Source organism: Loxodonta africana, chromosome 10 (assembly GCF_030014295.1).
Source record: "Loxodonta africana isolate mLoxAfr1 chromosome 10, mLoxAfr1.hap2, whole genome shotgun sequence".
Classification (NCBI taxonomy): Eukaryota; Metazoa; Chordata; class Mammalia; order Proboscidea; family Elephantidae; genus Loxodonta; species Loxodonta africana.
This window is the reverse complement of record NC_087351.1, coordinates 81,365,835-81,392,343: the sequence shown is the minus strand read 5'-3', so window position 1 is coordinate 81,392,343 and position 26,509 is coordinate 81,365,835. Positions and strand designations below refer to the sequence as shown.

At 45.8% G+C, this 26,509-nt stretch overlaps 1 protein-coding gene across 1 annotated transcript in view; it reads right to left on the bottom strand.

Moving 5' to 3' along the window:
* GALNT16 (polypeptide N-acetylgalactosaminyltransferase 16) overlaps positions 1-26,509 on the bottom strand; it is a 114,416-nt gene that overhangs the window by 37,426 nt on the left and 50,481 nt on the right. Inside the window, exons 2-3 of the mRNA XM_003408523.4 lie at positions 3,671-3,828; positions 1,214-1,312 (exon numbers count right to left, since the gene is read on the bottom strand). Of these exons, the coding sequence (XP_003408571.2) occupies positions 1,214-1,312; positions 3,671-3,828 (257 nt within the window). The remainder of the gene's footprint in view (positions 1-1,213; positions 1,313-3,670; positions 3,829-26,509) is intronic.

Below are 26,509 nucleotides of genomic sequence, written 5' to 3'. Positions count from 1 at the left end.
GAGACAGAGAGGAGCTTGGACTTAGGGGGCCACCTCCCATTCACCTCTCCCTGCACCAGCGGGGGCTCTCCTGTTACCCAGCTCAGGGGCCGGTATATTCCCACGGGCAGCTACTTGAGAACTTTCTAGGCCCTGATCAGTGGCTGAGAAGCAGTATGTTCCTCAGGCTCTTCCAGGGACCTGGCTGACCCTGCTGCCTGGACCCTCAGGCACTTGGGACTGATCCAAGATGGCAGATGGGGACTCCCTAGTTGAGTTGCAGGAGGCAGGAGCTGCAGCTGCTCCAACTGCCTGAGGCTTAACAAGCCCTACCCAGGGGCAACCTCTGGCTGGACCTAGAGTGGCCTGCCCAGAAGGTCTGATGGGTCAGAAGGAGTCCTTGTGTGGCGTGAATGGAAATCCAGGTTAGAGGTTTGAGTTCACCCAGAGGTGCCTCAGAAGAGAGGCCTGGTGATCCACTTCTGAAAAATCAGCCATTAAAGAACCTATGGAGCACAGTTCTACTCTAACATACATGGAGTCGCCATGAGTCAGAATAGACTTGATGGCAACTGTTTTTTGTTTGGTTTTTTAATGGATCATGAGGTTTGTTCTCTGGAGGTCCCCTCCAATCCTTTCTCTCTACCATCCTTCCTCTTCCCGTCCTTGGGAAAGGAAACCCAATCCCTTGAGTCCCTGGGATGCCACTGGGAACTCCTTTCCAAATCACTTCTTGATTGCAAGTGAGGTTACTTCTGCATTGTACTGCCCTTTGAATTGTCTAAGTTCATTGAGGAAACAGGGTGAGTGGAACTTAAACTTGACTATAGGGCCAAGCTTAAGAAGAGGCCAGAGGGCACCTCTCTCTGATTCACAGACAGGCACCTACTGGGCTGGCATTCACCTACCTAAGGCCTCATGTCCATTCCTGCCTCCCTCACTCCTGAACCCTGAATTTCTGCCCTCATCTTGGGGACCTAACCTTGTATCTGACTGCTGCATCCTGTTAAGACTTGGACCTCTGGGGGTTTGACCCTGACCATTCCCTGACCCTGATTCACCAGCCCCAGCTCCTCATAAGGACGGGACTCACCCTTCCATTGCCCACTGGTCTTCACACTATCTGGCAACAGCACCCCATCTCAAGGTCCATCCCTGCCAGAGGTTCAGCAGGTTCTCCTGAGGTTTTGGGCGCAGCACCACCAAGGAACAAGGGTCCCAAGACTGTGCCTACCTCTTCACTGTGCGCAAGAGGGTGGAGCGGGCTTCATTGTGGAAGGTAATGATGACACTGGTGGCTGGCAGATCCAAGGAGTAGGACACAGATGGGCAACTGTGGAGGGAGTAGGGAGGTCAGAGGCCAGCTGTGGAGGCAGGCTCAAGGCTTTTCTTTGTCCAGGTCTGTTCCCCCCTGGACTACCCCTGTAGAGCAGAAAAGGGAGCCCAAAGCCAGGACGCAGGCCCCTTCCCCTCCCTGTCCACCTTCCACCCTGCTCAGGCCCAGCTCTCAGATGCTACCCAACCTGGAAGCTGCAGGGAAGCAGCAGTTCGGGGGACCTTTCCAGCCCCAGGGGATCTTTACCAAAGGCCTAGAGTATCTGGTGCCCCAAATCCATTCAAGTTTTAGTAGGTAGGGCTCCTCCACATGCAGGCACTGCAGAAGGCCCAGTACAGCACTGAACCAGACAGAACTTCCTGCCCTAGGGAGCGAAGGTTCTAGCAGGTCAAGGGAGACCAAATGCAGGCCCAGAGGGAAAACAGCCTTGACACTCTGGGACTTCTTCCTTCTCTTCTCCCACATTCGGACATTTGATAAGATCTGGAGAGGAACTGCCCCCACCCCCATGCCCGTATAGTCTTCCTTCTTCCTGCACAGATACAGGCAGGGGCCAGCCTCTCTCTTCCTGGGTTCCTGGTCTCTTGGAGGAGACTTAAGTGCTGCTGGAGGCCACCAAAGGCACTTCCCACCACCTGGCTCCCTCCTCTGTCAGCTCTGGGCACAGTCATTTACAGACACCATATTTTCGGCCTGTTGGCTCCCACTCTTCAAGAAAGAGGATTAAAGCAATCCATTCCTACCAGCCGTCATCCCTGTCTTTCTGCAAATGCAGTTATCTGTGCTCCTGGGGCCGGCTGGAAGGCGGCTGCTGCGCTGGTTTTCATGGCAATCCTCTTTATTACAATTGCTCTCTGACTATTCCAGCAGTGACTATTTTTTCATTACAGCATTTATTCCACTGACAGCAGTGTAAAGCCAGCATTCCCAGGCCCACTTCCTGCCCTGCAGAGCAGATCGGGGTCAGACAGGCAAGAGTCCCACCCGCCTGGGACCCCCGTGGGAGAAATGCTGGGAGACTTTAAAATAACTCTCCCCAGCAGACGAAAGCAGAGGAGGATGGGAAAATTCACCTCCTGCCCCTTAAAACCACACTTTCCAATGCCCATCCTTGTAAGGGCATACAGATTTGGGGGCTGGAGGGGGCTGAATGGGGAGACGCCGGCAGCGGGCACTCCTGGACCCTGCATTTCTGCCGTCACCTTGGGGATCTAACCTGAAAGCAAGACACCTCCTGGGTGCCCAGCACTGACCTCCAGGGCCCCGTTTTCTGTCTTTGTTCGCTAACTATCTGGTGCCCAGGAAGGAAGGAACCTGGATGGTGATGCCCATTCTCTCCCCGAAGGTGGCAAACCCACCCTTACTGGGCATCAACCAACACCTGATCTGGATGGTGGTCATTCCAAGCTGGAGACACATGGGTGGATCAGTTCCAATGCACCCTCACTGCTCTGCTACACTTCTGCATGGAACATAGAGGAGGTCCCAAACCCAGCCTAGGTCAGCAAGGACCCTTCCCTGGAAGAGAGGATACTAAGCCAACTCTTGAAGTATGCAGGTCGGGCTGGGTGGAAGAGTGTTTGGGTAGAGGGAATGCCATGTGTAAAAACAAGGAAGGGAGGAAACAGGAGTGTAGGATTGCTGGAACATTAAATGCAGATGGGAAAAGCCTAGGAAGGCAGACAAAGCCAGATCATAGGGGAAGGGGTGGCTTGTGCTTCAGGATAAGAAGTTTGGACTGTTCATGTAGGTGATCGCAGGAAGAAGAAAGACTGGAGGTGATGACTCATAATCTAGATCAGAGGAAGTGACAAGATCCTGAACTAGGAAATCTTGTTGGGAGAGGGGGGTGGATTAATAACTTGCCCAAGGTAGGATACTTCCTTGATCCGCATCCCACCTCACCACGGAGCATTAAGAGCAAAAATGGGATGCATTTTTGGGAAGGGCTGAGGAGGTGAGGCAGGAGGGTGGGATGAGAGGAAGGAAAGGGATGCTAGAGGGAACAGCACACAGGAGTGGGCTGGGACCCTCTTCGCTCAGGCATCATCAGCAGGGCACCTGGAACACCTGGCTCACCCACCCCTCAGACCCCCTGCAGCCCCCTGGCAGGTCACTGTTTTCAGACTAAGGTGCTGGAGGGTTTCTTTGGCCTTTGCAGGCCTGCCTGCAGCCTGTTCAGACCTTCAGAAGATCAATAAAATAGGCAGGAAAAGCAATTGAGGGTGACGGTTTGAACGTCTCAACTAGAGCCTTCCTCGTTTCTTAAATACACATGACTGAAAGATAGCAAGCTAAACAGTGTTGGCCCTTGTCCCCACCTTCCTTTCTCCATTGTCACAATGGAGGCCATACCTGTAATGGCGGGTATCCCGGATGGGCCTGTCAGGGCTCAGTTTGTCGCTCTCCAGTTGGTTGAAGGCGTGCTGCCTGTAGGGGTCCTCTCCAGCCTTCAGCTGCTTGGCTGCTAGGTATGCCTTTTCATCAAAACCTCTTGAGGGCGTTCCTGTCACCTAAGACATAGGTTAGCATCAGAGGGGGCCACAGGCAAGAGGACTGGCGGATAAAGTAGTTACTGTGTGGTAAAAACTTAACTATGTACCAGGCATGAGCCAACTGCTTTATCTCATTTGTACCTTACCCCAATTCTGTGAGGATGAGATCCTATTTCCCCCCTTATACAGATGAGGAAACCGAGGCTCAGGGAGGTTGAAAAAAGTGCCCAAGGTCAGGGCTGGTAAGTTGTAGGACCTAGATTCAAACCATGGTGGTTCTGACTCTAAGCCTACTCTTAGCCAACATTCTGTGCTGGATATGGAGAGGGTGACTTCTGGCGTATATCAGACCCCCAAGATGAGGGGACCATAAACCAGACTGGAAGCCACCAACAACCTGCAGATTGACCGTCTCCAGGGATGAGCTTGGGCCTTACAATGGGCTAGGCACATAGGAGGTGCTTGATTAGTAAAACACCCAGGGCTGGGACAAGCTCCTCACTACCCGTGAGGACAAGCAGGCCCTCACAGGCTAATGCCAGAGCTTGCACGCACAGACAGTGATGCATCTTCTCTGGGACTTTTGCTTGCTGCTGAAACAGTCCCCTGTCAGACCCACTGAGTCCACAGTGCAAAGTGCTGGGGAGTGATGGATGACAGCCTCCCTCCTCCTTAGCCACACTCTACCTGTGCTCCCAAAGTCCCACCATCAGAGACACTGGGGAAGGACACATCAGAGATGAATGGATGGGGGGATGGATCCTGACATCTCATTACTTGAACCAAACTGCTGGCTGGATGTTCCCCAGAGTGCCATGAAATATCACCAACTGTGAGTGCATCCCGACTCCAACCCTCCCACCCGCTGTGGGCCTGCAGAGGCAGCAGGAAGGCAGGTCTGGATTGCTCATTCACAGAACCCTTGCATGAGGACTCTGTCACAGGCCTGCTCCCCAGAGGGATGGTCCCAGGAGGGCAGCTGGACCTGCAGCAGATGTGTTGGGTGATGCTAGAGAATGTCCACTAGCAGCCCAGAGCCTCCGTGTTCTCCTGGGAGCCCAGCTCCCAACCACACTGGACAAGAATGCAGAAGGCCCCAGGGAGCTCTTTTCTCCTTAACTGCTGCCACTCTGTAATGCCTACATCCTGTCCTCAGAGCCAGTCAGAAGCTCCCTGAGGTCAGAGCCAGGGAGGGAGATCTCGAGTCCCTGGATTAGCCCCATGCTAGACACAGGTGCTCGGGTATGTCTGTTGTGGATAATGACAACTACTGGGCTGCTGCTCTAATGTTCTGAGTCAGTGCCAGGGCTGAGCAGATGGGGCAGAGCCCCCAATGGGCTTAAAATCCACTGCAGGAAAGACAGGAGGAGGGAAAGAAAGAGAGAGGGAGGGAGCGAGAGGGAGAATATTCTGGCTTGAACCCTGGATTTCTAGAAGGGCCTGGGCTGTCCAACTTTGAGAATGAGAACAAAAGAGACACAGATCCTTTGTGTCCAGGAAAAGGGTGGATGTTAACTCTGCACCCCACCTTCCTTCTACCTGGAGGTGTCAAGTCAGGAAAAAATGGAAAGTAGCCTCCGATTGATGGCTACATAGCTAAAATAGACAAAAACTGCAGAGGGATGATTGCTTTGAAGCTCCCAAAGGGACAGTATTTCACTTAATTATCCTACAAGTCAACTGTGGGAAATAACCATGTTTATTTATTTAGGACTTGTGACCACTCTGTGGGCTTCAGGAAACCTCGGAGGAATCATCCCATACTCACCTCATCACCCAATAAACATTTATTGAGAACCAACCATGCACTAGGCACCAGGGCACCCATTCTGTGAGTTGTAAGAATCGCCTGAGCATTCATACATTTGTTTATGAATGCCCGAATTTACTCATTCACTCCATTCACTCATTCATTCAACAAAGCTCCGCTGAAGCACCTCCTGTGTGCTGGGAAGTAGAAGGAATGTTTACAAGACTGTTTCCCCCGTTTCTAGCCTGCTGTCTTTCTGTACTTCATTCAAAGCTCCCTCAGGGCCACAGAAAATGTTCCAGAAGAGTGTCTGCTCAGCCAAAGTTACCTAGAGAAGTTTCTCCCAAGACCTCAGAACTGAATAAGACATTCTCAAAGATGCTGTCAGGAAAAGTCTGCTGCTCCTTCCCATTGACCCATAGCCTCTAAGTGGTCCAACCTACCTTCAAGGTGGTACCAGGGTGTGGGGTTAGGCTCTTCACCTGTGAGACTTCTGAAGATGGGTGCCATGGAAATACCAAAAACCACTTCCTCCCAGAGGTTTTAACTCCTTCTTCATGTTGACCAAACAGTCCTTGGGATTTGGAGCCAAAACATTAGTTGGCCCTCAGTCAGTCTGGGGAGGAGATACTGAAGAAGGATACGATGTAGCTAACAGTAATTCTATGACCTAAGTAGCTCCAGGGATTTCGAGGTCCTGGTGGCACAGTGATTAAAAGCTTAGCTGCTAACCAAAAAGGTCGGCAGTTCAAATCCACCAGCTGCTCCTTGGAAACCCTATGGGGCAGTTCTAGTCTGTCCTATAGGGTTGCTATGAGTCAGAATTGGCTCGAAGGCAATGGATGTTTTGGGTTTCCTATTCAGTCCCTCCCTGGCCTCACCCAGTCACCACCCAGAGCCATTCTACCTCTGATATCCAAGCCCCAGTTCACTCATCCAGGCCACATCACATTTCCTTCCAGCTTTCAAACCCTCCTTTTCCCTTCAGCTTTGTTTTTCGATCTTGAGACTCTCAGGCCTTTGAATGTTCCATAAGCGTCTCAAACTTATCACCTCAAACTTAACTCCTCATTTCCCTCCCAAAGCAGCTGCTTCTCCTGTGCTCCCTGTTGCAGAGACAGGCACATCCATTCTCCTGGCCATCCAAGACACAAATTCGGAGGTCATCCTTGACGCCTTCCTCCATGCTCCACAGCCTGACTGTGTGCTGTGTGCACACATAACTGGTGTCCTATAGGCAGACCACTAGAATTAAATTAACAAATGTTGTTGTTGTTGTTGTTAGGTGCCGTCGAGTCAGTTCCGGCTCATAGCGACCCTATGCACAACAGAGCGAAACACTGCCCGGTCCTGCGCCATCCTTACAATCGTTGTTATGCTTGAGCTCATTGTTGCAGCCACTGTGTCAATCCACCTTGTTGAGGGTCTTCCTCTTTTCCGCTGACCCTGTACTCTGCCAAGCATGATGTCCTTCGCCAGGGACTGATCCCTCCTGACAACATGTCCAAAGTATGTAAGATGCAGTCTCGCCACCCTTGCTTCTAAGGAGCATTCTGGTTGTACTTCTTCCAAGACAGATCTGTTCGTTCTTTTGGCAGTCCATGGTATATTCAATATTCTTCTCCAACACCACAATTCAAAGGCGTAAACTCTTCTTTGGTCTTCCTTATTCATCGTCCAGCTTTCACATGCATATGATGCGATTGAAAATACCATGGCTTGGGTCAGGCGCACCTGAGTCTTCAGGGTGACATCTTTGCTCTTCAACACTTTGAAGAGGTCCTTTGCAGCAGATTTGCCCAATGCAATGTGTCTTTTGATTTCTTGACTGCTGCTTCCATGGCTGTTGATTGTGGATCTAAGTAAAATGAAATCCTTGACTACTTCAATCTTTTCTCTGTTTATCATGATGTTGCTCATTGGTCCAGTTGTGAGGATTTTTGTTTTCTTTATGTTGAGGTGTAATCCAAACTGAAGGCTGTGGTCTTTGATCTTCATTAGTAAGTGCTTCAAGTCCTCTTCACTTTGAGCAAGCAAGGCTGTGCCATCTGCATAACGCAGGCTGTTAATGAGTCTTCCTCCAATCTTGATGCCCCGTTCTTCTTCATATAGTCGAGCTTCTCGTATTATTTGTTCAGCATACAGATTAAATAGGTATGGTGAAAGAATACAACCCTGACACACACCTTTCCTGACTTTAAGCCAATCAGTATCCCATTGTTCTGTCCGAACAACTGCCTCTTGATCTATGTACAGGTTCCTCATGAGCACAATTAAGTGTTCTGGAATTCCCATTCTTTGCAGTGTTATCCATAGTTTGTTATGATCCACACAGTCAAATGCCTTTGCATAATCAATAAAACACAGGCAAACATCCTTCTGGTATTCTCTGCTTTCAGCCAAGATCCATCTGACATGAGCAATGATATCCCTGGTTCCACGTCCTCTTCTGAATCCAGCCTGAATTTCTGGCAGTTCCCTGTGGATATACTGCTGCAGCCGTTTTTGAATGATCTTCAGCAGAATTTTGCTTGAGTGTCTTGCCCCCACGTGTCTGTCAGTTTGCCGTACTGTGGGGGCTTGTGTGTTGCTGTGATGCTGGAAGCTATGCCACTGGTATTCAGATACTAGCAGGGTCGCCCATGGAGGACAGGTTTCAGCTGAGCTTCCAGACTAAGACAGACTAGGAAGAAGGACCCGGCAGTCTACTTCTGAAAACGATTAGCCAGTGAAAACCTTATGAATAGCAGCAGAACATTGTCTGATATAATGCTGGAAGATGAGTCCCCCAGGTGGGAAGGCACTCAAAAGATGACTGGGGAAGAGCTGCCTCCTCAAAGTAGAGTTGAACTTGATGATGTGGATGGAGTAAAGCTTTCGGGACCTTCATTTTCTGATGTGGCACAACTCAAAATGAGAAGAAACAGCTGCAAACATCCATTAATAATCGGAACCTGGAATGTAGGAAGTATGAATCTAGGAAAATTGGAAATCGTCAAAAATGAAATGGAACACATAAACATCGATATCCTAGGCATTAGTGAGCTGAAATGGACTGGTATTGGCCATTTTTGAATCAGACAATCATAAAGTCTACTATGCTGGGAATGACAGCTCAGACAGGAATGGTGTTGCATTCATCGTGAAAAAGAACGTTTCAAGATCTATCCTGAGGTACAACACTGTCAGTGATAGGATAGTATCCATACGCCTACAAGGAAGACCAGTTAATACGACTATTATTCAAATTTACCCACCAACCACTAGGGCCAAAGATGAAGAAATAGAAGATTTTTATCAGCTGCTGCAGTCTGTAACTAATCGAACATGCAATCAAGATGCATTGATAATTACTGGCGATTGGAATGCAAAAGTTGGAAACAAAGAAGAAGGATCAGTAGTTGGAAAACATGGCCTTGGTGACAGAAACAATACCAGAGATCGAATGATAGAATTTTGCAAGACCAACGACATCTTCATTGCAAATATCTTCTTTCACCAACATAAACAGCGACTACACATGGACCTCACCAGATGAACACACAGAAATCAAATTGACTACATCTGTGGAAAGAGACGATGGAAAAGCTCAATATCATCAGTCAGAACAAGGCCAAGGGCCGACTGTGAAACAGACCATCAATTGCTCATATGCAAGTTCAAGCTGAAACTGAAGAAAATCAGAGCAAGTCCACAAGAGCCAAAATATGACTTTGAGTATATCCCACCTGAATTTAGAGACCATCTCAAGAATAGATTTGATGCATTGAACACTAGTAACGGAAGACCGGATCAGTTGTGGAATGACATCAAGGACATCATCCATGAAGAAAGCAAGAGGTCACTGAAAAGGCAGGAAAGAAAGAAAAGACCAAGGTGGATGTCAGAGGAGACTCTGAAACTTGCTCTTGAGCATCGAGCAGCTAAAGCAAAAGGAAGAATTGGTGAAGTAAAAGAACTGAACAAAAGATTTCAAAGGGCCTCTCAAGAAGACAAAATAAAGTATTATAATGACATGTGCAAAGACCTGGAGATGGAAAACCAAAAGGGAAGAACATGCTTGGCGTTTCTCAAGCTGAAAGAACTGAAGAAAAAATTCAAGCCTCGAGTTGCAATAGTAAAGGGTTCCATGGGGAAAATATTAAATGATGCAGGAAGCATCAAAAGAAGATGGAAGGAATACACGGAGTCATTATACCAAAAAGAATTAGTCAATATTCAACCATTTCAAGAGGTGGCATATGATCAGGAACCGATGGTACTGAAGGAAGAAGTCCAAGCTGCTCTGAAGGCATTGGTGAAAAACAAGGCTCCAGGAATTGATGGACTATCAATTGAGATGTTTCAACAAACAGATGCAGCGCTGGAGGTGCTCACTCGTCTATGCCAAGAAATATGGAAGACAGCTGCCTGGCCAACTGATTGGAAGAGATCCCTATTTATGTCTATTCCCAAGAAAGGTGATCCAACCAAATGTGGAAATTATAGAACAATATCATTAATATCACACGCAAGCAAAATTCTGCTGAAGATCAATCAACAAATACTTATTGAAAATCTACTGAGTGCCAGGTACTGGGCAATACAAAAATAAACAAAAAGCAGTATGCCCACCAGAAAAGGAATCTAGGAATCTGGCTCATTTCCTCCCCCATCCCACCCCAGGCATGGCCATGGAGGACCATGGAGAAGAAAGCATCCCTCCAACCTGAGAGCACAGGCAGCTGGGCGGACAGACCATGGACCCCCACTCACCCCAGCCCCAGCTAAGGCCAGAGTCCTGGCTTCTCTTGGCCAGGAGATGTTGCATGCACCCTGGACTGGTGGCCACCAAATGCTGTTTCCCTCCTCCCCTCCTCTAGAGGGGAACTGTATTGCTGTGACCCTGTTTTCCCATCAACATTGCTTACTAAGCATGTCGGTGGGGCATAAATGCATTTTTTGGCTTCAGGCTCTAGGAGCATGAGGAGCTATATCTGGACCAGCCTGAGAGGCTGGAGATCCTGGGCTTGGAGCCACACACAGCCACTGGACAGGACTTGGTGTCACTGCCCTTTCTGGAAGGGGTGAGGGCACTGTGGGTGGCTTGTGGAATTCTTACCTTATGCTAGGCTGGGACACGTATTTCATTTTACTTGGATCCACAATCAACAACCATGGAAGCAGTGGTCAAGAAACCAAATGATGTATTGCATTGGGCAAATTTGCTGCAAAAGACACCTTTAAGGTGTTCAGAAGCAAAGATGTCACTTTGAGGACTAACGTTTACCTGACCCACACCATGGTATTTTCAGTCACCTCATATGCATGGGAAAGCTGGACAATGAATCAGGAAGACTGAAAAAGAATTGATGCCTTTGAATTACGGTCTTGGGGAAGAATCTAACCATGGACTGCCAGAAGAATGAACAAATCTGTCTTGGAAGAAGTACAGTGAGAATGCTCCTTATAAGCGAGGACGGTGAGACCTTGTCTTACGTACTTGTTATTAGGAGGGACCAGTCCCTGGAGAAGGATGTTATGCTTGGTAAAGCAGAGGGTCAAAAAAAGAGGAAGACCCTCAATGAAATGGATTGGCACAGTGCTGCAACAATGGGCTCAAACATAGCAACGATTGTGAGGATGGTGCAGGACTGGGCAATGTACCGTTCTATTGCACATAGGGTTGCTATGAGTCAGAATTGACTTAATGGCACCTAACAACAACAGGGGCACATATCACACAGCTATGAAATCTGTGCTTTACTTCTTTCTTTTCCACTGGATGGTGAGAGCCCCATCTTTGAGCTCCCAGCACCTGGCATACAGTAGATACTCAATAGATGTTTGCTGAATGAATGAATGGAAACCTATATATTGTCTCTGCTCTCAAGTTACTTATCATCACTTGGGGAGGGAACAAGAGCAAGCAAGCAGGAGCCTCTGACACATCACATGACCTTCCATGGCATTCTCTCTCCCTCACGGTACAAGCCCCACACTCACGAGTGGCCCATGGGCCATGGATGAGCTGGTGCTCTGCCACCTCGCTGAACTCAGCTTCCACTGTTTCCTCCTCACTCTCTCTGTTCCAGCCACACTGGCCTCTGCTGTTCCTTGAACCTGCCAGGCACCCTCCCTCTCAGGGCTCTTTGCTCCTTCTGTTCCTCCTGCCTGCAAGGCTCTTCTCCGCCTCTACCCCCCATTGTTTCTAGGTGACTCCCTCTCTTACCTCCTATAGGGCTTTGCTCAAACACCCTACATAAAAATGGAATCCCAACCCACCCTTGTATTCCCTACCCCCCTGCCCTGCTTTATTTTTCCTTATAGCACTTACCGTCTGATATTCCACTTTACTTATTTATTCAATCTTTTTGTGTGCTTTTCTCTCACAAGGGTATAAACTTCATAATGGCAGGGTTTGTCTATTTTATTTAATGTTGGGTACCAAAGCCTAGAACAGTGCCTAGGTGGTAGTAGGCACTCACAAAAAGTTATTAATGAATAAATGAGTGATGAGTAATCATGACCTCAAGCATCCGTCTCTTCCCATCCCCATCCCCGCTTGGCCAAACACAATACTTGAAAGTGAGGTGGACCAAGGTGACGGGTAGTTCTGCCTGGCTTAGGGATCTTCTTCTCCACTCTCATGTTCCTGGCAGGGCTTTTAATCACTGCCCCCTACGACAGGGGTGGGCACAAGAGCCAGACAAGGCCAATCTTATCACTGCGCCCCCAGACACAGTGAATGGTTCAGGAATGGTCATTTGACTGGTCTGAGCCAATCAGACTCTTTCCTGAGACTTGTCTATAAGATGAGCTCTTTTCATCAGCACTGCTAAGCTTGGGAGTTCTTGCCCATCACATGGAGAAATCTTGTCTGAAAAATGAAACCAAGAACAAACAGAGTCCAAAGACAGAACAAGAGAAAGAGCTCTAATGCTGTTTGGGTCCCTTGAACCAGTCACATTGATCCAAATTCTCCTTGGGTTCCTTTCTTTTCTTTTTTTCTTTCTTTCTCTCTCTCTCCCCATCATCCCCTCTCCCCCCCCCCCATCCTCTCTTCCTTTCTTCCTTTCCTTAAACTAGTTTCAGTTGTGTGTCCTTTACAAATAACCAAAAGTGTGGAGATGTCAGTCCTTTCAAAGAATAGAAAACCATTCTCCAAAGGTAAAAATCAAACAAAAACAATAGCCACTGATGGCAATGACACAGTGTAGGTGGCCACCAGCCATTCCAAGATATCAGGCTGGCCTCTGGCATTTAGCACAACTGGCTTGAGCCCAGAGCTGGGTGGGGCATTCCATCCTTCTCCAGTAGGCAGGGCTGTGCTCAGGGTTGGGGAGTGGGGGTGTGTTCCAGCTGGCTCTAAGAAACCATGTCATGGTGAGGCACAAGGGTTGGGGAGATGATGAGTGATAGCCCAAGGAGCCTCCCATATCTCTCCAGCAGAGAGCTTGGCTGACTTTTAGGCAGCCACCTCCCTCCCTAGTCTTTGCCCTTTTAGGGAGTGCCAAATCTAGCACTCCCATGTGCAATAAGATCAGTCACATCTGAAATTGGTTAAGCTGAAATAGTAGTGATTTTGCTCTATAAAACGGGAAGAATTACTTCTTATCTTGGAGAGTTTTCTTTTCAGTCCATCACTTCTACTAAACTTTGAAACTTGCCTGGCTAGCTTCAGTTTTGTTTTTTTTTTTTTTTCCCAGCTAGATTTGCTTATTGCTTCTCTGGCTGCTAAATTTAGGAAACAAACAGCAAAGGGGAAGGTTTAAAATAAGAAAAAAAAAATTTCCCATGTCATTTTTGTAAAAAACAGTGCAACCCAAATTCCCAAGCCTTGTAAACTTTCTTTTAAAGCATACACATACCCCTAATTTTAGATTTAAACAAATCAAACTCCTTTTAAGTAGCTGCTGCCCAATTTCCTTTTACTGCCAGTAAAACAGGTACCTGCTGAGTTGGCCTTTCACTAAATTTCAATGAAATTGCAAATAAAAAGTGTCTAGAGGGCACTGGGTTTGTTTTTTTTGGTTAGTCTTATTTTATGGATGGCTCCTGACTTTTTTTTTTTTTTTTCTGTGACTGCTTTAAACCAAAAACACCTGGAGAACAAAATGTGATTCCCAATCACTGCCCACTCCCCTGGGGACAAAATCTCATCAGATGCCACGTCGCAAGTTGAAAGGCTGCCATTCATTCTGAGGACCGATAAACGAAGCCGTGATTCAACATCTCTAAGCACAAGGCTCAGGTTCTGCCCCTCCCAAATGAAAAGGCAGGTTCCCTGAGGCCCTCTGGAGACCTGCTCACTTCTGCCTCAGGAAAGAGTCACCCCCACTTGGCCTGCCAATGCTCCTATCCAACCAGGCAAGATGCTGGGGATGGCACAGGGCTAGGAACTTCAGGCTAGGTACAAGGGAACCTCACCTAGGGTATGAAGGCTCCCTGAGGGGCCTGCCCCAGAAATGCCCCCATATTCCACTTCACATTGACTCAAAAGTGAGTTGCCAGGCTGGGCTTTGAAATCTGATGGCCCTGGGGTAAGATGCCAGGCTTTACTGGTCTGTGGTTTGGGGAAGTCATTTGTCCTTTCTGAACATGTTTCTTCATCTGGAAAATAGGGATTATTGAGAGGATTAAAGAAAATAATACAGATATCACACTTAGCACAGAGCCTGGCACCTAAATGGTATTTATGAATTATTATTACTTCGCCTGCCTTTTTTTTTTTTTTTTTTTTACCAATGGTTCTCAACCTTAGAATCACCTGGGAAGATTTAAAAAATTCCAACTCCCAGGCTATACTCCAGACCAATAAAACCAGGCTATCTAGAGGTGGGACCCAAGCCTAAGGGGTCTCATAGCTCTCCAGGTGGCTCCAGTGTGCAACCAAGTTCGGGTGCCACTGTTTTATAGAAACACCTGATGATGAGGGGCGGGCTGGCAAAGTTGTAGAACCTTAGAACTAGGAAGAGCCTTAAAGGCCGCCTCCCTGATCACTCTTTCCAAGAAGTCTGCATTTTGGGCCTCTATATGTACTGATGGAAACCCTGGTGGCGTAGTGGTTAAGGGCTACGGCTGCTAACCAAGAGGTTGGCAGTTTGAATCCACCAGGCACTCCTTGGAAACCTTATGGGCAGTTCTACTCTGTTCTATAGGTCACTAAAAGTCGGAATTGACAGCAACGGGATCAATGTATATATGTACTGACCAGGAGCTTCACCATCAGCAGAGATAACCACAACTCACCTACAGTCTCCACGGTTCCTTGAGAAAAGTCACCACCTTGCAACACCTCTCCCCCGCAGGCTCTACAGTTCAACTATTTAAGGAACACAGGGTGGGGCTGTCTGGGAAGCCCACCTAGGGCCTCCAGGTGGATTTCCCACCACGTTCTGCTAGGACTCCTCCAGGGGGGCGCAGATGACTGCACAACTTTATGATACCAGTGAATGCCGTGACTTCTAGTGGCTTCACCAAGGGAAAGGGGAGCCCACTGCCCATTCCCTTAGGGCTCTGAGCCAACCAGGGTCCTCTACTCAAGGCTGGGATGGGGAATCAGGCCCACTGTTCCAGACAGTCTCTGCTGGATCCAGAAGGGTTCCAAGTCCTGTCAGGTTCCCCAGTCTCGCCTGGCCCAGAGGCCCTCTGCATCTGGCGCCTCTGGGTAAATTCTGAGGGTGATCCCTGCTAGCTCAGTTTCCACCTGCTTATCAGTTTATCCAGCTTGGGTATGGCATTCTTGGGTCTTCGAAGGGTAGCAGAACCCTGCTCTCCCCTCCCAGCCACAGCTGCTGCAGCCCAGGGTATGAGGGGAGATTAGGCCTCTTCTGCAGTAATAAGCCAATGCTCACAGCTCACTGAGGGGTCTACCATGTACTGGATGCTGTGCTAGGTGCATATTTCTATCTCCAAATACTCCTACAAAGTAGGTGCTGCTTTTCATTGCATTTTCACGGGTTCTTCGATTCTGCCTCATGACGACCCCATGTGTTAAGAGTAGAACCGTGCACCACAGGATTCTCAGGGCTACAATTTTTGAAAGCAGATTGCCAGGCCTTTCTTCTGAGGTGCCTCTGGGTGGGTTCAAATCACCAACCTTTCAGTTAGTAGTCAAGTGCTTAACGGTTTGAGCCACCCAGACTCTCAAAAGGTGCTCTTCTTAGTCTTACTTTACAGAGGTGGAAACTGAGGCACAGAGAGGTAAAGTAGCATGCCCAAGGTCACATGGTTGCCTAGTAGCTAGGCTGGAGATGGAATGGTGGCTGTCTGGCTGCAGAGCATGAGCACAAAGCTTTCTCTGCATGTCTTCAGACTACTCTTGGGCCCAGATGTGGTTGGCACCCGCCTCCAATTCTGAGTCCCTTAACTCCAGAACAAAGCAGCTAGCCTCTGGTGCCCAGCACACAAACAAGCTCTGACAAGTGCAGGCTGGGAGGCCGCCTCCCTCCTTGGCTCAAGGATCAGAGTATCAGCTCGTGGCTCAGATGGGGAGTTGCCCAATGCTGTCATCTCTTGGCCCGTACACGGACTTGGAAACACTTTTTCCGCTTGTGGCTCAAAAGAACATGGAAGAAAGGCAAAGCACAAGAGTTTGTGTTACTCAGACCGAAACAGCACATAACCAGATTTCCCTGGATCTGCAGGAGCCTCCTCAGTCTTCCCAGCCAGGGAATCAGGGCCTGATGACCTTCAGTTACAGTCATATCAAAGGGTTGTTGTTGTAACTGCCTGCTTTCAAGTCAACTCCTGATTCACGGCAAACCCATGCACAACGGAATGAAATGCTGCCGAAACTGTGCCATCCCCATGACTGACTGAGGATCAGACCATTGCAATCTATAAGGTTTTCACCGGCAGATTTTTCCAAAGTAGATTGCAAGACCTTTCTTCCTAGTCCGTTTTATCTCCAAGCTCCGCTAAAACATGTTCAGCATCGTAACAACATGCAAGCATAACAACTGACAGACAGGTGGTAGTTGGCTGTGCATGAGATGCATTGGCTGAGAGGCAAACCTAGGTCTTCCACATGGAAGGTGAGAATTCTACCACTGAACTACCATCCCTCCTCCTCCCCATCAAAGGGATGACAAGGCCAATTCCTGCTAAGGCTCTTGTCTGCAGAGTTGTACCTGTCCGCAAACAGCCTCGCCACACTCTGTAGCTGCGAGAAAGGTGGTGAGCAAAAAGAACTGCTGAGAGGCCTCACCGTCCTCAACACACACAACACCAGCCAACATTCAGTGCAGGTCATCACCTGTTCTGCTGTAGCCATGCAAGTGTAATATATCAATGTCTGCACACAGGGGCAAATTACCCAATAAGCAAAGTAAGCACAGGCATACTTGTGCTTAACTTACTAATCTGTAATGAACAATTTCACATGGGTTTCACTTTGATGTGGTGTGGTGAAACCCATGTGAAACTGTTCAGTACAGATTAGTAAGTAAGCACAAGTAAGCCCGTATTTACCTTGCTTATTGGATAATCTGCCCCTGTCTGGATATTATCACTGCACTTCAAGTGCTGCACATTCAGAATCTATTGAATTGAAACCTGTCAGATATTAACTAGAAAAAGTGAAAGCAACGATGGGTCCAGGTAACACATAGAACACATACAAAGTGACTGTTGGAAGGGTGGCAATGGCTTTCTGCCTTACCAACAGAGATCAGGACTAGTAGAGCCATGATCAAATTCATCCCATTAGAACCCAGAAAGGTCCCGATCTTGGCTGGTCAACTGGATTTATAACACCTTTCAGAACAAAGAGTCCAATTAGAGTAGTGGCTAATGTGGTACATTGTCTTAGTCATCTAGTGCTTCTATAACAGAAGTACCACAAGTGGATGGCTTTAAAAAAGGGAAATTTATTTCTTCACAGTAAAGTAGGCTAAAAGTCCAAATTTAGGGTCTCAGCTCCAGGGGAAGCCTTTATCCCTCTGCTGGTCTTCTCATCAATCTTCCCCCAGACTAGGAGCCTCTCCACACAGGGACCCTGGGTCTAAAGGATGCACCCTGCTCCTGGCACTGCTTTCTTGGTAGTATGAGGTCCCCCCTCTCTGCTCGCTTCCCTTTCCTTTTCATCTCTTGAGAGATAAAAGGTGGTGCAGGCCACACCCCAGAGAAACTCCCTTTACATTGAATCGGGGATGTGACCTGGTTGAGGGTGTTACAATCCCACCCGAATCCTCTTTAACATAAAATTACAATCACAAAATGGAGGACAACCACACAATACTGGGAATCATGGCCTAACCAAGTTGACACATATTTTGGGGGGACACAATTCAATTCATGACATACATTATTGGCATGGTAGGTCAAATTTGGAAGTACACAATCTAAGGCTCATAACTAAAAAACAATGAGGTTATACCCAGTGCTGTCGAGTCGATTCCGACTCATAGCGACCCTTAGGTTATAGCTGTCACAAAAATGTCCATGAACAGGACAGAGCAAGAATGACAAAGGCAGACTTTTTGAACCAGCTGAAGCAAAAAGATAAATCAACAGGGAAGGGGGACTTGGGAAAAATTAGCTTGCCTCATGTGCGACTGTCTTCTAGGGCCACCACTAGGGCAGGTACAACTTCTTCTCTCAACAGGGACATGCCCCTGGGCTGGCAGCTCCCCCCGCCACACCCGCTCCCGCAGTTCAGCATTTTATCTAGGTACAAAATACAGGGTGACCATAAAATCCGGAAACACGGATAATATTAGTATTCTTCTAATAGATAAAAAAACCAGCTGAGCGAAATTAGTCAGAGGCAAAAGGACAAATATTGTATAAGACCACTATTATAAGATCTTGAGAAACAGTATAAACTGAGAAGAACACATACTTTCGTGGTTACGAAGGGGGGAGGGAGGGACGGAGGGAGGGAGAGGGTTTTTTATTGATTAATCAGTAGATAAGAACTGCTTTGGGTGAAGGGAAAGACAACATTCAATACATGGAAGGTCAGCTCAATTGGACTGGACCAAAAGCAAAGAAGTTTCCGGGATAAAATGAATGCTTCAAAGGTCAGCGGAGCAGGGGCGGGGGTCTGGGGAACATGGTTTGAGGGGACTTCTAAGTCAATTGGCAAAATAATTCTATTATGAAAACATTCTGCATCCCACTTGGAAATGTGGCGTCTGGGGTCTTAAATGCTAACAAGGGGCCATCTAAGATGCATCAATTGGTCTCAACCCACCTGGAGCAAAGGAAAATGAAGAACACCAAGGTCACACGACAACTAAGAGCCCAAGAGACAGAAAGGGCCACATGAACCAGAGACCTACATCATCCTGAGACCAGAAGAACTAGTTGGTGCCCGGCCACAATCGATGACTGCCCTGACAGGGAGCACAACAGAGAACTCCTGAGGGAACAGGAGATCAGTGGGATGCAGACCCCAAATTCTCATAAAAAGACCATACTTAATGGTCTGAGTGAGACTAGAGGAATCCCGGCGGCCATGCTCCCCAGACCTTCTGTCGGCACAGGACAGGAACCATGCCCGAAGACAACTCATCAGACATGAAAGGGACTGGTCAGCGGGTGGGAGAGAGATGCTGATGAAGAGTGAGCTAATTATATCAGGTGGACACTTGAGAGTGTGTTGGCAACTCTTGTCTGGAGGGGGGATGGGAGGATAGAGAGAGAGGGAAGCTGGCAAAATTGTCACGAAAGGAGAGACTGAAAGGACTGACTCAATAGGGGGAGAGCAAGTGGGAGTACGCAGTAAGATGTATGTAAACTTATATGTGACAGACTGATTGGATTTGTAAACGTTCACTTGAAGCTTAATAAAAGTTAATAATAAAAAAAAAAAAACCAAACTCATAGCTGTCAAGTTGATTCCAACTCATGGTGACCCCATGTGTTACAGGTTGGAACTGCTCTTGGCTGTAATGTTTACGGAAGCAGGTCATCAGGCCTTTCTTCTGAGGTGCTGCAGGGTGGGTTTGAACTGCCGACCCTTAGGTTAGTGAACCCTTAGGACTTAGGGACCTATTTGACAGATACCAAACCAAAAGCCAAACTCAATGCCGCAGAGTCAATTCCAACTCATAGCGGCCCTGTTAGGGCAGAACAGAACTGCCCCATAGGGTTTCCAAGGCTGTAAATCTTTACAGAAGCAGACTGCCACATCTTTCTCCCATGGAGCAGCTGGTGGGTTCAAACCACCAACATTTTGGTTAGCAGCTGAGCACTTAACCACTGCTCCACCAAACCAAAAAACCATACCCTTTGCCATGGAGTTGATTCCAACTCATAGTGACCCTATAGGGCAGAACAGAACTGCCCCGTAGGGTTTCCAAGGAGTGGCTGGTGGATTCGAACTGTGCCTTTTGGTTAGCAGCCAAGCACCTACCCATTGCTCCACTAGAGCTCGTTATTTAACAGACAGAACTCCCTTTACTTTTTCAGGGCTATGCTAAAGTGCAGTTTCATTCAATGAAAAATCAGGGACACAAATCATCTCGGCACACAGATGCATGGAAATGCAGTGTCACGCACCACAGTCGTTGCAGTTTCGTGCAGAGCACCGAACCATACATTGTTAATGACCAACACACTGACTTTATCATGTATTGTAATGTAACCTAAATGAACCCCTTATTATGTATGCTCATCTGTGTTTTCCTTTATGGCCACCTTGTAGTGAAACTGAACCTTAAAGAAAAAGCATGGTTTATTCTTAAAAAAGACTCAGTGGTGTAAAGATATAAATTCTCCCTGACATGATCCACAAATTCAATGCATCTCAATCAAATAAGAACTGTGTGTGTGTGTAGGGGGAAAATAGACCTGCCAGTTATTAAGACATATTATAATACTACAGACTTCATATAGCAGGATACTCCTCGTGTAAGGCTAAACAGATTAATAGAAGAAAACAGAGAGGTCAGAAATAGACCCAAGTACCTATGGGAGTTGGCATAAGAGAGAGATTACATTTCAAATTGGGAGGAGAGGAAGATGTGTTATTCAGTGACTGATGTTAGGAAAACTGACAAGGTAATGTGATAACGAATAAAGCTGACTTCACTTGTTAAACCAGAGTAAATTTCAGGTGGCTCAAAATTTTTAATTTAAAAAAAGAAGCTAAAAATTAGAAGAAAAAAAGGTGACTTTTTGTTGTTGTTTTTTAAATAAGCTTGGGCATAAAACCCAAATGTCATAAAAGAAAAGACTACATAAAAATTTAAAAATATTTATAAGGCAAAAAAGCCCCCACAAAGTCAAAATTTGGGGGAAATTTGTAGCCAAAAATATGATAAACAAAGGACTAACTTATTTAATATACAAAGAGCTCTTACAAATCAATTAAGGACCAATAATTCAAGAGAAATGTAGACAAATAGGATATGAACAAGCAGTTCATAGAAAAAAATACAAATGGCCAATAGGAAATGAAAAGACGTTCAGCCTCACTGATTATCAAATAAATGCAAATTAAAACAACATATAGTTTCTTACTGTTTCGTTTGGCAAAGTTCAAGAATAATTATTAACATAATGCTCATTGTTTTGAGAGTTTGAAGAAAGAGGAGCTCTCAAATGTTGGTGGAGCATAACTTGGTACAACTGGGATGGAAGGCTGTTTGACAACATCATCATCTGAAGTGATACTCTGACTCAGCAGAAGTTCCATTTTTGGTAACCATACGCTTGATGGAGCCCTGGTGGCACAGTGATTTAGAGCTTGGCTGCTAACCAAAAAGTCAGGCGGTTTGAATCCACCAGTCGCTCCTTGGAAACCCTACGGGACAGTTCTACTCTGTCCTATATGGTCGCTGTGAGTTGAAATCCACTTGATGTCAACAGAATTTCAGGTCTACTATCCTGAGACAGTTCCAGTAAGGCCTGTGCTTTCAGCAGCCCCTCTGGGTTAGCACTTGTCCCCGGTTAAGGTGAGGGATTATATGCTCACCTGACATTTCCAGCCATTAATCGTACAAGTATTTTAATTACCATTATTTGTAATAAAAAATGCTGGAACTAATCTAAATGTCCATCTGTAGAGGATTCATTAAACAAATTATGCTTTATCTCTACTGTAGAGTCGTAAACAAGGGTTAGAAGGAATAAGTTAGGTGTGTATAATGTGATTCATTTTGTATAAAAACAGCTCCTAAATACATGCATGTGTAAATCCACGGAAATACCTAGAAGAATACACACCCAACTGTTAACTCTGGAAAGCCATATGGGAGTGTGCTGGAGGGCTGACGAATTTTACCATGTCCTTTATACGAGTTTGTTTTTTATAAATAAGCATTTATTCTTCTATAATAAAATTGTTTACAAAACAGATGGACCTTAATCCTTCTCTACCTAAGATACAAGAGTTGAGCTAATTATTGTCAGCCTCCTCCTCCTCAGAATGAATCTCAGGGATACATAAACCAAAGAAATATAAGCCCCTTCACTGTTGTAACATCTGGGGGCAGAGGTACCAGCCAGGAGCAACTTAATTCTGACAGACAAGAAGGAGAAGAGAAATGAGTGAGAGGGGAGAAATATATTCACTGTTTGGAGACCAAACTTGACTTCTGAATTCTCCCCAAAGCACAAGCCTAACAACTTCCAGTGAGGGTGGGGAGAAGGGAGGACAAAGAAGCTAAGCCTTGACCAAGAGGCCATTAATCATGCCTGCCACAGAAGAACACCCTGAAGGGGTTGGCACTTAGGTACATGGGTGGTTGGTGCCATTTCCTTTTCCATTTTGTCCATTTCAGCTTTTTTTTTTTTTAACCTTTTCTAAAGTGCCTGGTGTTAGTGCTTAACTTAGTTGGAAGAGGCAAGTAGGCCAAGGAGACCTGAAATGAGCTTTCAGTCAAGCCCACAGTCATTCTGCGGCAGCAAGTGAGCTAACCTCTGAGTGCGTCATTTCCCCAGCTGCAAAAAGAAGGTAATAAAACTTAGCTCCCAGGATGTCGAGCATATTAAATAAAATCATCAGAGACTGGTCCATAGGAGGCCCTCACTAAATGACTGTATAATAGGAGGGGCTTGAGCAAGATGATCTCTGAGGCCTCTTCCAACCTGACAATGCCCTGTAACAACATCCATTTGTCCCATCGTTGCTCAATAAATACTTATTGATGATCATGGAGCAAATGTTGCAGCAGTGAGGATCAGGTCTCTGGACAAGGCCACTGAAGAGCTGAGAGCTTCCTCATTCGTGATCTGTCACTGACCTTGGCACACAGCGGGAGCTCAGGGAGTGTTTGTCACGTGAAGTAGATGTGTACACTGAGCACCAGAGACCTGGGAGCTGGAGTGTGCTTAAGGAGCCCTGGTGGTGAAGACATTAATCGGAAGGTCAGAGGTTTGAACCTACCAGCTGTTTTGGGGGAGAAAGGAGTGGAGTAAAGATTTACAGCCTTGGGAACTCTATGGGGCAGTTCTACTCGGTCCTATAGGGCTCGCTATCAGTCAGAGTAACTGACTCGATGGCAACAGGTGGTGATAGCCAACACAGCCAGGAGCTGCTTACCAAACCCGTTGCTGTTGAGTGGATTCCGACTTGTAGGACCGAGTAGAATTGCCCCACAGAGTTTCCAAGGAGCGGCTGGTGGATTTGAACTCCCGACCTTTTGGTTAGCAGCCATAGCTCTTAATCACTATGCCACCAGGGTTTCCCAGGGACTATTTAGCCATTATCAAACAAAACCTTAAATGATGGCTATAGGTGTGGCTCAACTGGAAGCTGCTCAGAACTTGCCTTCTCCTGTCCAATGTCCTCAAAGTGCTGGGTGTGGCTCAAGCCAGTCAAACTCAGTTTACTAGCCTACATGCCAAAGAAAAAAATGCAATTTGTCTTACTGTGCCTGCTATGTAGTCCATGTTTGTATGTACTTCCTTGTAAGAGACAGTTTAAAAGGTTCTGCCTTCCTTTGTTCAGGGAGCTTAATATGGTATATATCTCCTTGCTCTTTGCCTGGGAGCAATAAACGCTCTTTCCTCCCTTTTCACCTCGGTGTGTCTTTACTGACAAGAAGCCACACCGAGCAGGACCTGCTTTGGGTAACAGTGGGAGTGTGGTTAGCAGCTCCAATTCTGTGTCACCAAAACGGTACTTGTTGCCTTGGAGGCCTCAAGCTTTGAACAGGAGATTAGAATACAAAGGGTCTCTGGACTGGGGAGGTCTCAGGATGCGAGTGAGACTGCAAGCCACTCTGCTGGTTCTTGCCAAGTGCATGAGCTGGGCAGATAGTTGGGCATGCTAGCTGTGTGTCTGGGAGGGACAGAAATGTGTTTTATTGTGGTTGAAGAGTCCTCGGTGGGGAATGACATTATTGTGGGTTAATGGTAGATAGTGCTTTTCTTCCTTGCCTAATATCTTTGGATATTACATTAAATTGTTTTTAAGCCACCAGAATGGTTATTAAATTAGTACCTTTTTGGAAAACAGTCTGGCAGTACATTTCTAGTGCTATAGCCTTTCCCTTATGTCCTTTTCTGTTTTATTCTGTCCATTACTTTTCCCTAGCGGTGGCAGGGTGCCAGTTGGGTCCCAAATCTCCCATATACCCAGAAGATTTAAATTTAAAAAGAGGGAGTGATGTGTAAATATGCCCTGTCACCCAGGATTCCTATTTTAGTCATGGTTCCAATTTTAGACAAATATGAGACACAAAGATGTTCACAAGAGTATTACTTACAAGAACAAAAATTTAAAAACAATCTAAATGTCAACAGCAGGGGAAAGAGTTAAATAAATTATGTTCCATCAACTGAACAGAATATTTTGCAACCATTTACAGTATTTGTTATAGGCTATGGGGAAATAAATGTTCTCTCATACATTGCTAGGGGGAATACAAACTGGTATAAACTTAGAAATAAATTTAGCAGTGTGTATCAGGAGTCTGAAAAACATGTGTACTTGGGATTCAATTTGGGGAATTTGTCCTAAGGAAAGGATTAAAAAGGGTTCCCATTTATAATACCAAAAGAATGCGGAGGAAAAAAAAAAAAACCTAGATTTACAACAATAGGGAATTGGTTAAATAAGTTGTAGTACATCCTTCATTAGAATACATTGTAGTTATTTACAATGATATAAAAATGTATTTTTTTTTTTTTTAACATGGAAAGATATTCACCATGCAGAGTTGGGGGGGGGGCGGAGAAGCAAGTTACAAATCAATATATGCCTTTTTTTGTTTATCTGGATAGTCTAATTTATCTTAATAAATAATTATTACCTATGAAATCAAGAAAAAATAACTAACAACATTATGAAAATGGAAGCTCTGTAGCAGCATATAAAAATGCTTGAAAATAATGGGGAGGGGACGGGATAAAAATCGTATATACTCTGTGATTGCAGCTATGTAAAAATTATGGTGCTTGACAAGAAGGACAAATGGAAAAATAAAAACCTTGATTTGTTAGGATGGGGAGATTATGGGTAATTTTCCATCCTTTTGGTTGTTGTTACTATGTTTATGTAGTTTTTATTTTTTCAGTGGAAAAAACCCTCTGAGACTTTTTCCTCTTGTTGCCTTTCCTCTCCTCTTCTCAGAATGGTCATCTTTGTGGTAAGCTAGGCTGGCTACTAAAAATAACACCTGAGGAGTGTCTAGATCCACACAGCTTACTTTTACTTATCCTGGGGGAAGTCTGTCACAGCGACTCCTTCTCGTTTTGGGGCCCACCCATTTCTACCATATTTCTGACCCCTAGCCCCAAGCACCCACACGCTGTTGGGCTAATCAGCCTCTCCCTGACTCTCCTGCCTGCCCCTTTGAGCTCTTCAGCCCACCTGGGCTCCACCCCTTTATCCGGACCACAAGGACAAAATTTGCCAGCTTTGAAGCTTAGCTGTCTCAGAATGACAAGCTAACCAGTAATGGATTAACACATTTCAATGCCTCCAGAAACAGGCCCTTTCATACTCAGGTCTTGGGAGTACACATGCTCCTTGTGGAAAACAATTTGACAAAACGTGTCACAAGTCTTTAAAATGCTCACCACCTTTGGCCTAGTAATTTTGATTCTAGGGTGTTATAAAATAATAAGTATATGAAGATGTGGATACAAAGATATACTGCTCAATACTTTCTATACTAGTAAAACATAGGAAATAATCTAAATACCCAACACTGGGAAATTGGTTAAATAAATTATGACACAGCATAAGGTTGCCATGCCACATCTTTCTCCCACTGGTGGGTTTGAACCGCCAACCTTTGGGTTAGCAGCCAAGCAGTTTAGCCACTGCACCACCAGGGCTCATTCTCCAGTTAAATTAGAACTTCAGATAAACAATTATTTTTTTTTTTTTAGTAGAAGTATATCCCAAACATTGCATGAGACATGCTTATTCTATAAAAATTATCCCTTGTTTGTCTGAAATTCAAATTGGGACATATTTTAAAAATTATTTGTTTTTATCTGAAATTCTAATTTAACTGGGCATCTTGCAATTTTTATTTGCTAAATTGGGCAACTCTCCATATCCATATAATACAATACTATGTAGCCATTCAAATTCATGTTTTTACAGCAGTGATTTTCAAATTGTGTTTCTTATTTCCCTGTGTTTTAGCCAGAACTTCTCACCTTTTACCTATTTTATATTTTAGACTTCTACATAAGATGTAGTTCAAAAATAAGGGTCCCATTACTAAAAGAAGTTTGAAAAGCACTGCTTTAGAAAACTTTAACAACAGGAGACAATACTTGTAAAATATACAGAAAAAGACCATGTTACAAATCAGTACAACTCCAGCTTTGTATACTCGTTCACAGAGAGACAGGCAGACACACAGAAAGATACTCAGAAAGAAACTAAAAAAAAAACACAGTTATTATTATCTCTGGGTGTTGGGATTATAGGTGATTTTTGGAAGATTTCCAGAGGATTTTCTCAGATTTTCTGCAACGAACTAAATGCATCACCATTCTGAGAATTATTATTAAAAATAACTGTCCTCTCAGATGATAGATGACATTAATACT